Here is a 20,625-nt window from a genome sequence, read left to right on the forward strand (position 1 = left end):
TCCGTATCTGTCATATACAACCGCTCGCTCGAGGAAGGATCCATACCCAAATATTCAACAACGGCCGTAATAAAAATCCACTAAATTACAGGCCCATATCACTAACGCCTACGTGCAACGGGATTTGGTACGTATATTGTGTTCGAAAATTATGAATTACCTCGAAGAGTGCGGTCTATTGACACACAGTCAACAAGGGTTTAGAAAACATCGTTCTTGTGAAACACAGCTAGCTCTTTATTCACATGAAATGTAGAGAGCTTTTGACAAGGGATTTCAGATCGATTCAGTATTTCTGGATTTCCGGAAGGCTTTTGACATGGTACCACACAAGCGGCTTGTAGTGAAATTGTGTGCATATGAAATATCGTCTCAGTTATGTGACTGGATTCGAGATTTCCTTTCGGAGAGGTCACAGTTCGTAGTAATTGGCGGAAACTCATCGAGTAAAACAGAAGTGATTTCTGGCGTTCCCCAAGGTAGTGTTATAGGCCCTTTGCAGTTCCTCATCTGTATAGGCAATTTAGGAGGCAATCTGAGCAGCCATCTTAGGTTGTTTGCAGATGAAGCTGTCGTTTATCGACTAACAAAGTCATCAGAAGATCAAAACAAATCGTAAAACGATTTACAAAAGATACCTGTATGTTGCGAAAATTGACAATTGACCCTAAATAACAAAAAGTGTGAGGTAATCCATATGAATGCTAAAAGGAATCCGTTAAACTTCTGTTACACGATAAATCAGTCAAATCTAAAGGCCGTAAATACAACTAAATGCGTAGGAATAACAATTACAAACAACTTAAATTGGAAAGAACACGTAGAAAATATTGTGGGGAAGGCAAACCTAAGACTGCATTTATTGGCAGATATCTTAGACCTTGTAACAGATCTACTAAAGAGACTGGCTGCACTATATTTTTTCGTCTTGTTTTGATTATGATTATGGTGATGTTTGGTTTTTTGGGAGACCAACTGCGCGGTTATCAGCACCCGCTCAAATTCCCAACCTTTGCTCAGTCCAGTCTCGCCACTTTCATTAATGATGATTTAATGAAGAGGACATCACAAACACCAGTAATCTCGAGGCAGGTGAAAATCGCTGAACCCGCCGGGTTTCGAAACCAGGACCCCTTCCTCGGGAAGCGAGAACGTGACCGCGAGACCACGATATGCGGACCCGCCGTCTTTTGGAGTAATGCTAGGCGGCCTGGGATCCTCACCACATAGGATTAATGGAATACATCGAGCAAGTTCAAAAAAGAGCATCAAGTTTTGTATTATCGTGAAATAGGAGCGACAGTGTCACTGACATGATACAGGATTCGGGGTGGACATCCTTAAAACAAAGGCGTTTCTCGTTTGCTGGAATCTTCTCACGAAATTTCAATCACCAACTTTCTTCTCCGAAACCGAAACGTTATGCTGACGCCGATGTGCATAGGGAGAAAGGATCATCATAATAAAATAAGGGAAATCAAAGCTTGGATCCAAAATATCGTTGTTGGTTTTTTCCGCGCGCTGTTCGAGATTCGAAAAATAGATAATTATTGTGAAGGTGTTTCGATGAACTCTCTGGCAGGCACGTAAGTGTGATTTGCAGAGTATCCATGTAGTTGTAGATGTAGATGTCCAAAATGAATTGTGTCCATGACGGAAGTCCTGCAGTTTGTAAACCTTATTTATAATCAAGAAAAAACAATTTTTTAGTCTACAGGATGTCGACCAAGGAAAACAGGACAGTTTTCTGAAAGTCGAAAAAAAATAAAAGCACGGACGTTTTAAACAAAAATGTGTCTGATTTTTTTGCAGTAACTAAGTACACTACTGGCCGTTAAAATTGCTACACCAAGAAGAAATGAGAATGATAAATGGGTATTCATTGGACAAATATTTTATACTAGAACCGACATGTAATTACATTTTCACGCAATTTGGTTGCATAGATCCTGAGAAATCAGTACCCAGAACAACCACCTCTCGCCGTAATAACGGCCTTGATACGCCAGGGCATTGAGTCAAACAGAGCTTGGATGGCGTGTACAGGTACAGCTGCCCATGCAGCTTCAACACGGTACACAGTTCATCAAGAGTAGTGACTGGCGTATTGTGACAAGCCAGTTGGTCGGCCACCATTGAGGAGAAGTTTTCAGTTGGTGAGAGATCTGGAGAATGTGCTGGCCAGGGCAGCAGTCGAACATTTTCTGAATCTGGAAAGGCCCGTACAGGACCTGCAACAAGTGGACGTGCGTTATCTTGCTGAAATGTAGGGTTTCGCAGGGATCGAATGAATGGTAGAGGTACGGGTCGTAACACATCTGAAATGTAACGTCCACTGTTCAAAGTGCCGTCAGTGCGAACAAGAGGTGATCGAAACGTGTAACCAATGGCACCAAATTACCATCAGGTCGGGTGATACGCCAGTATGGCGATGACGAATACACGCTTCCAATGTGCGTTCACCGCGATGTTGCCGAACACGGAGGCGACCATCATGATGCTGTAAACAGAACCTGGATTCATCCGAAAAAATGACGTTTTGCCATTCGTGCACCCAGGTTCGTAGACGCTCCTATCTGTGATGCAGCTTCAAGGGTAACCGCAGCCATGGTCTCCGAACTGATATTCCATGCTGCTGCAAACGTCGTCGAACTGTTCTTGCAGATGGTTGTTGCCCTGGAAACGTCCCTATCTCTTGACTGAGGGACCGAGACGTGGCTGCACGATCCGTTACAGCCATGCGGATAAGATGTCTGTCAACTCGACTGCTAGTGATTCGAGGCCGTTGGGATCTAGCACGGCCTTCCGTATTACCCTCCTGAACCCACCGATTCCATATTCTGCTAACAGTCATTGGATCTCGACCACTGCGAGCAGCAATGTCGCGATACCTTTGTCGGTGGGCCCACAATCCGTTCCGTCGTCTTGAGAAACACTGAACCGACAGATAGGCATTGAAAGATATAAGAAAAGTGTTTCAATGAGATTGAAAGCGAATTTGTGTAAAAAATTTCATACTCACAGCTATTATACTGTGCCAGAACCGTACACGAGCCCTTCCACACCTCTAAATCCTCCTGCTCCACAGTTTTCACATGGTGCCTGGCCGCCAGCGCTTCCCGGAGATCGTGTAAGGCGCGGCAGTGAGCGTCCTACAGGCTACTTTTGTTGCGATCGATCGCAAATGTTTCTCCGTCGTTTCCATCTTTGACTCACACGATTTGCGGAACTTACAAAATGGGACTGGAACCTTCATTGAAAACCTAAGCTGCCATAAACACAATATTTCAGTGCTTATCCAGGCGCGATTGGTGTGTTTCGGAGCAAACTGCCAGATGAGCCATACCGACTCGTATTCATGTACACTGTCACATATTTCACAGAGAGTGCCGAGCCTGCCCACATTCGCATCTGCTCTCCGGCGCGTCGCACCGAGATCCTGCGCACCCAAACTAAATGACGCATATCTTCATTTCTACTTCACGTATCAACTTGGGGTTTTGATATAATATTCTATGTACTTGTTGCTTCAAAAAAAAATCTTTAAAAAGAATCAGTATTTTGAAGCGGAGAATGAAACCTTAGTGCAACGGTGGGAGTAGTAGTCCTGCGAAATTCCTAACCACCAGACTGTGCAAACGCCCTGACTTACGTTTCAATACTCTCCGCAGTTCCAACGTTTGATACTACAGACGATGTGAAAAGTCCCGTCCTCGAAGCTTCCGTGGCGTCGCGCAAGGTCACACGTGCCAGAATACACATTCTCCTACCGATGTGCAGCGAGCGGTACCAATGCCCTGGCGTAGTGCTCCACGGATTTAATTGGAAACGTTTATTCAATGGCCTCAGGGCACTAGGGGAATTAACATCAGAGGTCATGAGTCCCCTACACTTAGAACTACTTAAACCCTACCAACCTAAGGACACCAGACACATGCATGCCTGAGGCAGGATTCGAACCTGCGACCGTAGCAGCCGCGTGTTTCCGGACTGAAGCGCCTAGAACCGCTCGGCCACAACGGCCGGCGGAAACGTTTTTTGATGGATATGAAGTAACTGTATGCTATGTTACATTACCACTTAATGTAAATAAGGGACTCCAGCCTTGCTGTAGTCAGCGAGACAGGGTCAACTTCACACACCAAATGACAGTAACGACAGCCCAATAACTAAACAACTATTTTCAGGAAGGATTCCGAGGTCTGGACTGGAATATGATTCCCGCTAACAGTTTAATACACTACCACCAAGTAGCTATTAGCAATTGCTGCCGATAAACACATCAACAAACCGGAATACATTCAAACGCAATAGGGAAAGATACATATAACATCTCACTTAGATTTGGACACTAACAAATGAAGTTTACTTGTATCAATTAAAACCAACCAAGTCCGTCACTTTTATTTAACTCCAGCTCCAACCAGCTAACGGCCCCACGCTCATCTCTGAGGTCGCACTTTAGCGACCAAAGCCGCGCCCTCTGACTCACAACACTCGCCGACTAATCAGCAAGCAGAATTCGATGCCTGCGCATGGGTACGCAGTTTCAGCGTAGCGTAAAAGTAATCTATTTGATCGCTAAGGATACCTCACTCACAGTCATAGCTACATTAAAACCAAACTGCGCCCCAGAGGGCCCACGACTTGCCACATCAACCTCACGAGTGATGACAATCGACTGCTCTATTTCACGAGTCTACAACCGCTGTAGAAACTGTTTAATCTACAGTCCTTCTGGCGAATTAGATTCGAGATTCGGTGGCCGCATGCAGGCAGTTTCAGTGATCAATCCATCTTTGCCCTAATAGCACTTCTGTAAATTACACCTTTTGGCAGGATACTAAGAACACTTTCAACAACGTTCGCCGTGGGGAAATTTCTCGCTCTCAAAATCCGCCTTTTAGGCCCCAATCACAGACCGTCCCGGAGGATTTGTGGAAAAACCAGCTCCACGTTCAAGCAAGCCTCCTCCTCACAGAAACATGATCGTATCGCCGACAAAACCCAGAGGGAGGGCATATAGACACGGTATGGAAATGAGATGTTACAGATGGTCCTTTCATCGACTTGAGATGTTGACCTTGCTGAACCGCATTGCACTATTTGAAAAGAGTATTATTGGTTCCAAGTTTTAATCTCTCCCTTCTGTTTTCATCATTATCATCAATATAATCATCATCAGCAGCAGCAGCATCGTCACTATTGTAGGAATTATTATATTTATTGTAATTATATGAGAAAGAATGGTTACAAACCGAGCAATTATATTTAGAGCTAATATAAGAAGATCAACAGAATGCCTACAAAATAATCCACCTGCAGAACACAGTTACTCACGACCACCACCACCAACACCACCATTACCACGAAAAGCAAACGCACCAAAAGACTAACACATGGCTCATCAAAATCACCTACACAAAATAATTAGTAAGTAAATGTTTATAGCTTATATGAGCCCCATATCAATCTTTGTAATTTTTGGCTCTGTATTACGCATGTTAAGTAAATATAGCAAAACAAGGAACAGTGAAATTCAACTTCTAAAAGTTGAGAATCACAGGCACAGAAATACCCATAAAATGTAGTTTGTGTCATTAACTGTTCAATTATTTGACTCTTTCGTCGCCTCAGAATAATAAAGTTATTTTACTACAGAACATCCATTTATATCCTCTGCAAAATCTATATATTTTGTGCATTGAATAGGGTTGACAACATTTTTGTCTTTTGCGACCTGCCTAGTGCATACAGTGCTCTTGAGACACGTGTAATGGACACAGGAAACTAAGTAGATCTTACAATACTGTCTTGTAGTAGAAGGGCGTCCATATTATTACAAACATTATAATTTTGGTAAACACCGTGGCGTGCCATCTTTATGTCAGTATCACCATAACAAAGTTGTCAAACGTCTAAGCACCCGGAACTGGCAGCAGGAAACGAAATGAGATGATAAGTGATCTCATTCCTGTGCTTGGAATACTGAGTCATTTTACAAATAACACTGCAGCATGAGTCCACTTATCGCTATGACGTTGCACCGCCTCTGGCCTGCACATGCCCTGATTAGGTTAGGTGGGGGTCTTAAACTTTTGTATCCTCTCCTGAAGAAAGCTGGTCCACAGTTGTTGTAACTTAGGATACCGGCGCTGATACCTAGGTGATACCCGAGCTAGCCCCAACGTGTTCTATTGGGAAGGGATCTGGGAGCTAGCTGGTCACAGAAGTACCTCCACGTCGTGTAGACAGTCGATAGAGACACGTGCATTGTGTACATGAGCATTTTCCTGATAAAAATCGGCACCATGATACTGTTACATGACATGTGAGGATGTCAGCGACGTACCGTTGTACAATCAGAGTTCTTATGTTATATACCCCAATACAATGATTCCATGGGTACACTGTGCCTCTCCAGATCACTGGAAGAATGGGACGCCTCCGCCATACTCACCGATGATGGGCATCTGAGGATAGTGGAGACCCATGATTCATTGCTGAACACATTGAGACGCGTTTCATAACCAGTCCCTGCTTCCTAGTCAGGGCACCATTCCAAACGCAGCCATTTGTGTTGTGGTCTTCATGGCAGCCTATGCTCGGGATGATATTTCCCTAGTCCGACTGCTGGTTGTCTAAGACCAACGAACCAATGATGTTTAATGACACAGAATACTGCAGGGAGAAGCCTTGTTCTCGGATTGCAGGCGCACACGTGAAGGGGCTACGACGTACCTGGTGAACACCACAAGGCGATTCTCCCTAGTGTTCGACTGAAATGTTGACGACTGGCGTGCCTGTCACTCACGTTCCCTAGTAGTTTCATATCGGGGCATTATCACATCTGAATTCCTGCAAATCCGAGTATTGCGCGATTCGACCAACCGGCTAAATGGAGACCCACAATGAGGCCCCACTCAAACTTTCAGGTGCTGATTAGCCTGTGTTTCCAGCATCTCCATGTCCTTCACAGCAATCACTCAACAGCTGATGCTTTGCACGCCTATTACATGCCTTACCATGGCTGGTAACAGCACTAACCACTAACAACACTAAGTACTCTGGTGGCTTCACTGATTTACATACCCGGCGATGGAGTGAGCGTACGAAGTTCCAGTGACATACAACCATGTCTTCTGGATGTTTCACTTTTTATCAAGTCGTGTATAACGAGTGTCCAAATTACACGAGCATCGTGCACAGAGAGACGAATGTAGATGATTCTTATAGGCGCCTTGAGGAAAGATTAAGCTTTCGTATCACTTGACTAACTATTGGTGGATCAAAACTTTTTCAGAAAGAATATGTTTAAATAAATGTTTTTTAAGGGTACTTCCTTTCAGGACTTTGTAATGTACGGGATCTTTCCCCTGTAACGACAGTCCTTCTGTTTTGTTTCTACTTTTCTTATTTTGATATATTGAAAGGTACCTTGTAAGGTGTCAGGCAAATCCAACACCTTCCATGAAAATCCTGGCCCGCAAATCCAGGCCCGCAAATCCAGTAGTATGTCACATAGCTCCGAATAAATCGTGACATCAAATTAATCGAAGTAATACGAGTAACGAGTGAGCAAATGGAATACCACAGACCAGCACAAGAATGCCTAAATGCATGTCATGCCCTCTCACCGTGAGACCAACGCAGTTCCGAGGGGAGAAACGAGAGCAGAAGCCGAGAGCAGAACTGTGTTAAGCTCGAAGGCCCTACGATAAGGGACGGACTGGACACCCATGTCGCCAGCTAACCACTAGGGTCACACAACCCGCACGTTTTAGCGTGAGACTTTTTCGCGTCTCTGTTACGTCAAGGACCACCCGCCAGCCCATGTTAAAACCTACAGCCCTCTAGAAAAACAGTATAGATCTTACGATAACACAAAAAGGGCCACTACCACCCGCAAGTTTTAGCGTCAGACTTTTTCGCGTCTCTGCTACATTAGAACGACCCCCCCAGCCCATGTTAAAAGAGGAGAACAGTATAGATCTTACGATAACGCTAAAAGGACCACACCAGCTGCAGGTTTTAGCGTGAGACTTTTTCGCGTCTCTGTTACGTTGCAAAATTTAAAAACATTGCCCCACCACGAAAAGTATAACGTTTCTCATTGGATAGACAGAATTTTTGTAGGCGGAGCTTAAGGTTAACATTGAAACCCTGGTTGGTCAGATGAAAACACAGCCAGATAGTTTTTTTTAAACCAACTTCCGAAAATTGTAGTAAGGAGAAGTTAGGAGAAGGGATAGTTCCGAGTCGGCGAGGTGAGCGGAGCTGTGCTCCTCGCGGCCCCCTGACGAACACCGACAAGGTAATGAACGCATGCGATGCCGCATAACAGCGCATAAAGCTTCAATCATAACTGCAGAAGTCTCATCTGTTACACCCCCTTTTTGCGTAATACTAGTGTCGATCGTAAATTAAAGCTCATGGTGTTCACATTTGCCACTTGAAGTAAAAATCTGAAACGCGATGATTTCTCTGTTATATAGTTATTGGGAAGCCACATCAGCCACTGTAATTTACGACAAGTTAGATAAGTAATTAAAGATAATTGAGGGTCACTGTAGACCATTTTGATAGTTTTCTCTTTTGTGAAACTTAATTTAAACCTAGATTATAGATGTGATATGGCATAGGTCATCCTTCGATCCACTGTAGAACTTGGAAACCCATTCAGGGAATATTCGTTCACATTTTTTGTTGAACGCAGTTGGTTTTTACCATCCTGTATTAAAACATTTCCTTTTACCAATAGTGCAATTTATAAACGATGTTTTGTGAGTAGAATAAAATTTACAATGGTAAACGTAACTGGTTTTTCGACGTTATTTTGCCAGCTAACTAAAAATAGGAAAGCCTTGAACCCCTTCCACTAAATTTAGTTAGTATTAAGATTCTTTTACAGGGAGTGCAGTGGAGCTGACGCTGAGATCATTAAGTATTTGGTTAATCATCGCTAGCCTCACTGAACTCTTCTGAATTCTACATGTCATGTGTGCTCTGGCGTCTCCTTACCAGCAACAGGTCCCAGGTTCAAACTAGTCAATTCCGTAAAAAACACGGTCAGAGCGTCGTTGCGTGAAAGTGGTAGGGAGACACGATATAGAACAAACAGATACCACCATGAGTGTTTAGAACCTCTATATGAAACTTTTTCTCCAACGTAACAGATACCTGGAAATTATTACATCCTTTGCATTAGACCTTAATTTACCTACTAACGATGTCCTTCTATGTGTTTCGATCTTGTATATCTTCTTCCTCTGCGCCATGTCTTCTGATTGCTAACTGTACATTTTGGAGCCAGGTCGTCATAGCGTGTCCATTTCTCTTCTTTCCCTCCGGTTCCCATCCCACGATCGTTTTCATTATTCTGGCTTTCTCCATTCTTAATACATGCGCGTACAATTGTAGCTTCCCTCTATCCATCACGTGTTCTTTCTCTTAATTCCATTCTCTTTATTATTTCGTCTTTTATTATTTTCCCTTTTTTAGAAGTTCTTAGTGATCTTCTCCAGACGTAGATTTCCAGTGCTTACAGTTTTTTTGTGAGTTTCAGATTAGTATTCCATGTTTCCACTTGATACATAGCTATGGTCCCTGGTATCGATTTATATATGTTTCTTTTGGTACGGTTTATTACATTTATGCTCCAAGAGATTGAGTTGAGGATCCATTGACCTTCCTTCCAGTGCTAATTCGTTTATTAATTTCTACCTCTGATTTTCCCTCCATCTCTAAAATGAGTCCGTAATAACTGAAAATATTGACTTTCTTAATTCTCTTTCCCTCTGTGTATACGTTATCTGGATCATTTGTGAGGTAGGCTGTTTACTGATAGTTTCTCCCCTGTTGCTGTATATCAACGCCGCTGATTACATACATAATTTGCATCCTCCCCATCTTGCGCTAGAACTACTTGACCATCAGCGTATAGTAGGCAGTGTAAATTAACTCCATCTTTAATTTCTAGCCCCATCCCATTGCATACACAAGACCTTGTGTTAAGACTAATGTCTACACAGTTTTTAAATAACGTTGATGTAGAATGTATAATAATTGTGTATAATAATTTTCTGTTATTGATGGTTGTTCAAAGCAGAAAAATACGTAAAGACTTATTACAAGTTAAGTAAACATTTTAAAGACTTTGACACCGTAAGCCACAATATTCGGAAGCGGCAGCAGTCGAACAAGGAAGACCGGCACGAGTGTGACATTGTTCACGTTTCTGCCCAACGTGAGAAAGCATAGATCAACGACCGGAGAGTGAGTCGCCGCCCTAGAAACTTCGCAACATAGGCAAAAACACCGAATAAATACCTCCGACGAACGGGAGTGAGGGGGTCCTTTGAGGTGGTGTTTTGAAGAGATCCTTCGAGGAGAGAAAGAAGACACGAAGAAACGCTGCTCGATAGAAGATGTCGGTACCGTGCCAATAGGTCAACGCAGAAGATGCCATCCTAGAAAGAAGTTCGTTTGGTACTTATCCAGGTGGCTGGTGAAGACGAAGGGACTGCGGCCTCACAAAATGGGTCACTTGTGAAGATAGAGGCGGATGAAATCCCCAAGAAGATGCCGAACCTTAGGGTCGCTGTTTCGATTCCGGGACGGAGCAATTCAAGTCATGCCTTAGCCGCTTCTTAATAACGCAACGAGTGAACTCACAAGGAGAAGGCCGAGCCGCCGCGGCAGTGAATCATGGGCAATGTTCTGATTGGAAGAATAAGCCGCCTGCGTGGTTTTGCAACACGAGCCGTCGTCGCATCAGCTGTCACCGGAGTCTTCACGCTACCACTCCGCCTCTCCGCCGCCGCGAGGAATTGAGCGAATTAAAACACAATTTATTAGTCTGTTTGTTTAAAGGGTTGTATGTCTCAATAAATGACTGTTAGTGGAAGCACCAATATTTCACTCATACCTCACCCACTGAGCCAAGGAAAGAGCCCACTCCACCGTACACAAAGTTTCTTCCTTCCCGTCATTCCTGACAAAATAATGAACAGCTCTCCTCAATCAATGGCGCTCAATATCTAGAGTCACTAAACCCTGACCCGCTACACTGGTGCCAGTGGGCAGCCTTGTAACATATATTTGCTTGTCCTAAATTTCTGTGAAAGTGTATTACCAATTTTCACTTGATTTATGTTATCTTTATATACTTCTTGTATTATTTTAATTAAAGGACCCCTTATCTCCGCTATATCTAATACTCTCCAAAGTAGTTTTCTCAGGACAGTAGACTGTTTTTATAAATCTATAAAAATAATACAGATTGATAATATTTGCATATAACGTGCGATTTTCATATTGCCTCTCTAGAATTATTTTGAGGTAAAATCGTAATAACAATGTTATTGATGTTTGAAACTGTTTTTTGGATGTTTCAGAATTTGTATAAAATACAACTGCGACTATGTTCTCTCACTCACTCGTTCATGTAAATATTAAGATGTGTCGTTGATATACAGCAGTCACATCTTCCTCACTTGCTAGTTTAAATTTTTTGTTGGGTGAATATAGAATTTAACTGTTGAGAGAACGAAATGCTACAATTAGTTATCTGACACATCCCAAATTTTACAATTTAGTTCATCGTTCAACTATTATATCATAATAAAAAGGGTTTTTTAAAGTATAAAAACCGTTATGTCTCAAAGTTAAAGTCCTAACGTTTTTGTGTTATTTGCTTCAAAATTAAAAGTTAATTTGTCCTCAATGAATTCGTTTTTGCTCTTCCATCATTTATCATTATGGCAAGGTATAGCATCAACAAAGATACCATTGCCATGACAAAAAAACCGTAACTTCTAACATTTCAGCTCGAGGCGATCCCTGTGGATATGAAGACAGAGAAAGCTTTTCACCAGACGATGACATTTCAGGAGAAACCTTAGGCACCATTGTACGTCCAGGTAGACTGAAGAGGTACTGAGTGTACAGTTAGCTTATGGGATCAGCGATAATAGTTCACCAGAATCACCAGTAAAACGGGACCCAGTAAAATTTATGCCTCAACAAGGAATACACATCTCTAAATTAAACAGTAAACAGTGGAGAATCCAGAATGATGTAACAACGCTATGAACTGCACTGAGCAGGCGTTGAGTTGCAGACAGGCACAATGAAACAGACAGCCAAACACTTGAGCTTCCGGAAAAAGCCCTTCTTCCGAAATAGAAAGCCCACACACACAGATTCATACAAGCACGGCTTACACACATACGGAAATTGTCTCCAGGTAGTGCGGTCCAGCCACTGACTGTGCCTGCGACAGATCAGATACAGTCACATCCACAGTCAGGCCTAGTGGCCTGGAGACAGTGACCCTGTGCGTGTGAGTTATGCTTGTGTGAATCTGTGTGAGTGTGTTCTTTTTTGGACGAAGGGGTTTTTGTCTTTCTGATTGAGCCTGTCTGTGATTCATTGCCTCTCTGTGCAGTGAGCAGTAAATTAAACACAAGTCACAGATGAAAACTTTTAGAAGGGTTCATGGTGAATTTGTGTTTCTTTCAGCAAAGCGAAAGAGGACATGATGCAAAAACAGTGAAAGTTATCAACAGGAATTCCATGGGCAAGACAAGAAGCACTTTGTGTTATCCTCATATGAGACGGCTAAGAGGTGGCTCAACAATTTGATTCTGAGCGTAGTATCAATCAGCCACATGTGGCAGCTACCTGACCTGACTGTCCCAAGCAGTGACTCCCATTCAGGATGTAGCACGTGTAATACAGGGATGTAGTCTTTCGACCCTACTGTTCAAACTGTACATCGAAGAAGCAATGATAGCAATAAAAGAAAGGTTCAAGAGTGGAATCAAAATTCAAGGTGAAATGATATCAATGATACTATTCGCTGACGACACTGGTATCTTGAGTGAAAGTGAAGAAGACTTAGATAATCTGCTGAATGGAATGCACAATCTAATAAGTACAGAATATGGACTGAGATTAAATCGAAGGAAGCTGAAAGTAATGAGAAGTAGCAGAAATGAGAACAGCGAGAATACCAACAAGGATTGATGGTCACGAAGTAGATGAAGTTAAGGAATTCTGCTATCTAGGCAGCAAAATAACCAATAACGCACGGAGAAAGAAGGACATGAAAAACAGACTAGCAATGGCAAACCGGCATTCCTAGACAAGAGAAGTCTACTAGTATGAAACATAGGCCATAATTTAAGGAAGAAGTTTCTGAGACTGTACATTTCGAGCACAGCATTGTATGGTAGTGATACGTGGCCTGTGGCAAGCCGAAACAGAAGAGAATCGAAGCATTTGAGATGTGGTGTTACAGACGAATGTTGAAAATTAGGTGGACTGATAAGGTAAGGAATGACGAGGTTCTACGCAGAATCGGAGAGGAAAGGAATATGTGGAAAACACTGATAAGGAGAAGGGACAGGATGATAGGACATCTGCTAAGACATGAGGGAGTGACTTCCATTGTACTAGAGGAAGCTGTAGAGAGCAAAAACTGTAGAGGAAGGCAGAGACTGGAATACATCCAGCAAATAATAGAGGACGTAATTTGCAAGTGCTACTCTCAGATGAAGAGGTTGGCACAGGAGAGGAATTCGTGGTGGGCCGCATCAAACCCGTCAGAAAAAAAATTGAAAGCAGTGACATTGCTTAACTGTTAACGCCTTCTACAGACCAGTCAGTATCTAATACAGACACACCAATAAATATAAGTCGACTAATGTTCTAGTTTCGTTCAGTAAAACGATGCTGAGACCTTTTTATTTTTCTGGCTCTGAATACCAGTCAGGAATACGGTAACTGTTTCAAAATAAGTTTTGTAACATGTAACTACAATCAATCTAGCTGTAGTCTAAAACAGATATATTTTTGCATAAGTAACAAGAGTAGTAACATACTTCAAAACGTTCTGGCAGATGGTATGCCCAATACATTTCTTTGTGGCTGCAAATACTGCGAGTGCTACTTTTACAATGCCGATTAGTTTCTCAAGCCGTATAACGTAACAGATCCGTCATCACAGAGTAAGTAACGAAAGAAATATCACCTAAAATTGTATCTAACCTGGGGATAGGAAAACACAATTTCTACTAATTTTAGTCAGATACATAGAATAATTTATGAATGCTTCTGAAGCAACACAAGAAAGGAAACGTCGATAAAATTCCATAAATGATTTTCGTCCGAGTTATATGGGAGAAAACTTGGACATGTCAGTAATGATAACTTTTAAGAGTGCAGTCTGTATTTTTTTAAGTGAAAGAGTTTAGCGAAAGAAATGGGTCAAAGACGGCCGGTCTGTGTGGCCGAGCGGTTCTAGGCGCTACAGTCTGGAACCGCGCGATCGCTACGGTAGCAGGTTCGGATCTTGCCTCGGCCATGGATGTGTGTGATGTCCTTAGGTTAGTTAGGTTTAAGTAGTTCTAAGTTCTAGGGGACTGATGACCTCAGCAGTTAAGTCCCATAGTGCTCAGAGCCGTTTTAACCATTTTGGTCAAAGACGCAATTAACGCAGTTGTTTCATTTTAAAACTCATAATGAAATAATTAATGTTGTTGAAGATTGTGTCATTTATGAGATGCAGATTGTCAGAAATCAACATTGTAAAAAGATTGAGAGATTACAACCAGAACATGGCTAATGATGATCACGTTGCTACTAAATTTCAGTTTTATGACAAAGTAGCTAACGTCACAGATTGCAGAGTATTCTAATGATGAAAATGTCTTTTAGAACAAAGTTTTAAAATTTAACCTAAATAATAAACCAGATGATGTACGCATAAAATGGATGATAGCACACACGAAAATTGCTATTGACCAATTGAGTGGGTCAAAGCTGAGAAGAATGAATGACAAATAAAGCGGTAAGGCTACCTGACACTTACATGTCTGGAAATAAAAAGGGTATCAGTAGTACATCTACAAAGCGTGAAAGGTTACTAATACAAACAACTTAAGAGACACTTGATGACCATGAAGAGATAGTATTAAAAGATGATAAACGAAACTCTGAAGTTATTGTGACTTCCAAAGATTATGGAAGAAAATAACGCAATTTTTAGTTATAACAGTACTTCCAAATAGATGCTATAACATCGAGATTTCACGAACGTTATTGTGTCTTCGTTAAAAAATCTCTTGTGTAATAATTAGTAGTAAAAATGTTGTGTTATTATGAAACCTGTAGGACCTAAACTCATGGCTCAACTTAATATTTAAAAGAGAGACATTCCATTAAGACTACTTAGAGATCTTAATGGATGTTGTAGTGACAATAAGATGAAAAATGAAGCAACGTGTAAAGAATTACATGTATGCAATGTAATACACAAAATAAATGAGAACAAGATCAAGGGAATACTGAGCAGAAGGACAGACTGAACATTGTGCATGATTATATAGCTGCCATTGATGACGATGGTATTGCCGTTGTTGATTATGATGATGATAATGATGTCGCTGTCATTGATGATGATCATGAACATTCAGCTGTCAATGATTAAGATGCTACTGTTGCTGTTCCTGTAGTAGTATTAGTTGTTGATGATGATGATAATGTTGTTTCTTATGTTGATGATGTTGATAATGATGATGTTGATGATAATAGTGATGATGGTGATGATGCTGTCAGTGATGATGCTGTCGTTGTCGTAGATGACAATGTTGTTGCTGCTGCTAATGACAATGATTACTATGTCTGTCATAATAATTTCGTTACAAAATCCACGAAGAACTACACTACTGGCCATTAAAATTGCTACACCAGGGAGAAATGCAGATGATAAACGGGTATTCATTGGACAGTAATATTATACTAGAACTCATATGTGATTACATTTACAAGGAATTTGGTTGCATAGATTCTGAGAAATCAGTACCCAGAACAACCACCTCTCGCCGTAATAACGGCCTTGATACGCCAGGGCATTGAGCCAAACAGAGCTTGGATGGCGTGTACAGTTACAGCTGCCCATGCAGCTTCAACACGATACCACAGTTCATCAAGAGTAGTGACTGGCGTATGTGAAGAGCCAGTTGGTCGGCCGCCATTGACCAGACGTTTTCAATTGGTGAGAGATCTGGAGAAAGTGCTGGCCAGGGCAGCAGTTGAACGTTTTCTGTATCCAGAAAGGCCCGCACAGGACCTGCAACATGCGGTCGTGCATTATCCTGCTGAAATGTAGGGTTTCGCAGGGATCGAATAAAGAGTAGAGCCGCGGGTGGTAACACATCTGAAACGTAACGTCCACTGTGCAAAGTGCCGTCAGTGCGAACTAGAGGTGACCAAGACGTGTAACCAATGGCACCCCATAAAAATCACGCCGGGTGATACGACAATATAGCGATGACGAATACACGCTTCCAATGTGCGTTCACCGCGATGTCGCCAAACACGGATGCGACCATCATGATGCTGTAAACAGAACCTGGATTCGTCCGAAAAAATGACGTTTTGCCATTCTTGCAGCCAGGTTCGTCGTTGAGTACACCATCGCACGCGCTCCTGTCTGTGATGCAGCTTCAAGGGTAACCGCAACCATGGTCTCCAAGCTGATAGTCCATGCTGCTGCAAGTGTCGTCGAACTGTTCGTGCATATGGTTGTTGTCTTGCAAACGTCCCCATCTGTTGACTCAGGGATCGAGACGTGTCTGCTCGATCCGTTACAGCCATGCGGATAAGATGCCTTTTATCTCGATTGCTAGTGATACGAGGCCGTTGGGATCCAGCACGGTGTTCCGTATTACCCTCCTGAAGCCACCGATTCCATATTCTGCTAACAGTCATTGGATCTCGACCAAAACGACCAGCAATGTCGCGATACGATAATCCGAAATCGCGGTGGGCTGTAATCCGACCTTCATCAAAGTCGGAAACGTGATGGTACGCATTTCTCCTCCTTACACGAGGCATCACAACAACGTTTCACCAGGCAACGCCGGTCAACTGCTGTTTGTGTGTGAGAAATCGGTTGGAAACTTTCCTCATGTCAGCACGTTGTAGGTATCGCCACAGGTGCCTACCTCGTGTAAATGCTCTGAATAGCTAATCATTTGCGTATCACATCATCTTCTTCTTGTGGGTTAAATATCGCGTCTGTAGCTCGTCATCTTCGTGGTGTAGCAACTTTAACGGCCAGTAGTGTATATGCACAGAAAGTTTCACGTGTACGGTGAGTCGTTTTTTTAGGAGACGTGGAGGCTCACCTGAGAGCGGCTCCGAGGGCGTCCCTCGCGATGTGCGGCTGTCCGCGCGCCGCCGCCTCCCAGTCCAGCACGGCGCCCGCCCCCGGCACCAGCTGGCAGCGGCCCCCGCAGGCCGCCAGCAGCGCCACCAGAGCTGCCCCCGTCCTCCACAGCTGGCTCATATCGTACCGTCTGCAAGGAATACAACATCTGTTTTTTCGTGCCTGAAACCTCCTTTTCCTGCGAAGGCTTCTACCAATCTCGCACTTTAACAGGCAATGAGTGAGAATAAGCAGAATCAGAACGTTGTCCGACTATATTTGAGTATTGGTCATGAGTCAGGACTGACAGAGAAGATCCAAAGAAGAGTGGTGCGTTATGCACAGACTCATATAGTATACTCGAAAAGTCTCGAGATTCGCACCCAAGTTAAGTGGCAGAAGCTACAAGAGACGCATCGTTTACTGTAAAATTTTCGAAAACACCTCTAAAGGTTGAACAACATATTACTGCCTTTTACGTGTATTTCCTGACAAAAAAAATCCCTGAATGTAAAATTAGAAACATTCGGGGTTACACGCAGGCCCATCGAGAATCGTTATTTCCCCACACCATCAGAGACTGGAACAGGACAATGGGAAATGGTACGTAGAAAACGTACCCTCACCCACACAGTACAAGGATCCCATGAGGGTATTTTTTTAGTAGAATACAATCAATCAGATTATCTTATGGTTCAAAGTACGAGGGCTATTCAGAAAGCAAGGAACGATAGGTCGCGAATTGGAAACCACAATGAAAATCAAAATTGTTTTATTTGCAACAGTTAGCAACAACTTCGAGCTACTTATCTCCATTGTCACCGATCCGACTTAGAAGTTTGTCGTAGCGTTGTACCAACTTTCTAATACCCTCGTTATAGAAGGCAGCCGCCAGTGCTTTCCGCCAATTTTCTACGCTGGCCTACAGCTCGTTGCCTGTGCCAAAATGTTGTCTTCATTGCCAGCGGTTCATGTGAGCAGAGATGAAACTCACAGGGAGACAATAACGGGCTCTATTGTGGGTAATCAAACATTTGCAATTGAAAACGATGAGCGTCTTCATTGCTCCTGCAGAATGCGACTGAGAATTGTCTTGAAGAAGAAAACGCATGACATTTATGTAATGTTGGCTGCATATCTTCAGATGAAATTTTTCACCAGGCCCTCGTGCTTGGCGGAAGACAGTATAGTTCTAGGTATCTTTGTGTGCTTCCTGTACGCTGAGAACTAAAAAGAACGACGTAACGCGATCGACGGATATACTAGAGACACTGCCCAACGCACCTGTGCAAAACTTCATTGGATTTTCACTGTGGTTTCCATTTCGCGACCGATCGCTCCTTGCTTTCCGAATAACCCTCGTATTAACTGGCTGCTGCTACTTCTGTAAGGGTGAATAACGGAACCGTATTTGATCAGTAAGCATTGTCTCTTAATAAGATATATTTTTCTCACCATAAGATAATATGCTTGTACTAAGTAGTATAATCGTTCCCCAACCATATTCCATTGATTCTTTTTTCACTCTCCCACTCCTCCCCCTTTTTCTGGGGACATGTTCATCACTTTGACCAGATACTTTGTCCATATTACGTAGTAGTCTGTGCCTCTTATGTACTCGCCTGTGTACCGTTTTTGTCTGTACATTCTTATATTTTTAATCTTAGAATGCAAAATACGTTTACTCGTTCATAGTTTCTTTGTGAATTTCATCGCGCCTGTGTTTTTATATTGCTAAATACACCGAAGAAAAAAATCGCAGCATCAAAAACTAATTAATGAAGCTTGGGAAAGAAGCAGGTGTTTTTGTTGTTTCACTATGTTCTCTAATATAAAATTGTCGAGAGGTAGAAATGGACGTTGCAGGAGTCTCGAGCCTGCGGCTGTTGACAACTAGAGATCACACATCAAGATTGAAACATTACACGGCAAAATCCCAACAGAAATTCACAGTGCGTTAAGTGAAGTTTGTGGTGAGTTTACAGTGGATCGCAGTACAGTTTCACGTTGGGTTAATCGGTTTCGTGGTGGTCGTATGAGCATAGAGAGTAATATAAGATCTGGTAGGCCAAAAACGTCAACAGATGAACGAAGTGTGAAACTTGTGGCAGATGCCCTAGAAGAAGATCGCAGTGTGACTTGTGAGGAACTCTCAGAAGCCAAGGCAATTCTCCGAAGGTCAGTATTCGTTGATTTTGACCTATGATTTGAAGAAGAGAAAAATTTCTGCGAGATGAATCCCGCACGGTTTAACTGCTGAAGAGAAGCAGAAATGCCTAAACATTGCAACCTTGCTCAAACAACGATTCGGCCGTGAAGGGCAAGGGTTCTTGTGTTGAATCGTCGCACTGATGAAACGTGGGTTACAGACTCTGAAATGGAGTTGAAATTACAGTCCAATGAGTGGAGAGCTTCAGATTCTCCACGTCCATAAAAATTTCGCTGTGCTCAATCAAAGCTCAAGCAAATGATGATTTTTTTGTAATTATCACCAAGGAATCATCATGAGAAATAGAGTTCCATGTGGAACAAGATTCGCAACAGTGTATTATCGTAACTTCAGGCAAAACCTGCGCAAATCAATGGTAGAGGCTGGCCCACGATAATGCTTGCTGGCATATCGGCAATGTTGTAGCCCAGAAACATCACACGTACGGGTGGAAAGTGTTGCCGTATCGTCCCTACAGCCCGAACATGAGTCCACCAGACTTTGATTTGCTCCCAAAGTTGAAAAAACCTATGCTTGGACGTTGATATCTTTCTTTGGAAAAACTTTCTACAACCGTTACCTGAGCCATTCGACTGGTGGACGGAAGTGATGGCCTGGATGGAATAATAGAGCTTCCGAGACGTTCGGATTCAGTCATAGAGAAGCAGGGAGAAGGACTGTAAAAAGATATATGAGAAAAAAGTGTAAGTAAAAAAAAATAGTGTTCATTATTTCTGAGATGTCCCACGTATTTAAGTAATTACCATTGCAGTATCGCAGGTTAATGCAAGCGCGAGATGTGCCATTGCTACTGAGAAACGCTGCTACATTAATAACCGACGTAACCATCAAAATGTTGAATGCAACATGCTATCATGAATCCATTGTGGTGTACAGCTGCATAATGTCAGTTTGTGGTATGGAGTTCCATGCCTGTTACACTTGGTCGGTCAATACACAGACGGTCAATTTAGCTTATGGATGATACTGGAGTTGTCGTCCGATGCTGTACCACATGCGCTCGGTTGGAAACATATCTACATCTACATCTACGTTTCTACATCTACATTTATAGTCCGCAGGCCACCCAGTGGTGTGTGGCGGGGGGACTTTACGTGCCACTGTAATTACCTGCCTTTCCTGTTCCAGTCGCGTATGGTTCGCGGAAAGAACGACTGCCGGAAAGCCTCCGTGCGCGCTC

General features: G+C 42.7%; 1 protein-coding gene across 1 annotated transcript in view; it reads right to left on the minus strand.

The window, feature by feature from the left end:
• The window catches only part of LOC126365781 (uncharacterized), a 77,428-nt gene that overhangs the window by 24,212 nt on the left and 32,591 nt on the right, over nucleotides 1-20,625 (minus strand). Inside the window, exon 2 of the mRNA XM_050008346.1 lies at nucleotides 17,196-17,366. Within this exon, the coding sequence (XP_049864303.1) occupies nucleotides 17,196-17,356 (161 nt within the window). The 5' untranslated portion in view covers nucleotides 17,357-17,366. The remainder of the gene's footprint in view (nucleotides 1-17,195; nucleotides 17,367-20,625) is intronic.

The sequence above is a fragment of the Schistocerca gregaria genome, chromosome 4, assembly GCF_023897955.1.
Source record: "Schistocerca gregaria isolate iqSchGreg1 chromosome 4, iqSchGreg1.2, whole genome shotgun sequence".
Taxonomy (NCBI): Eukaryota; Metazoa; Arthropoda; class Insecta; order Orthoptera; family Acrididae; genus Schistocerca; species Schistocerca gregaria.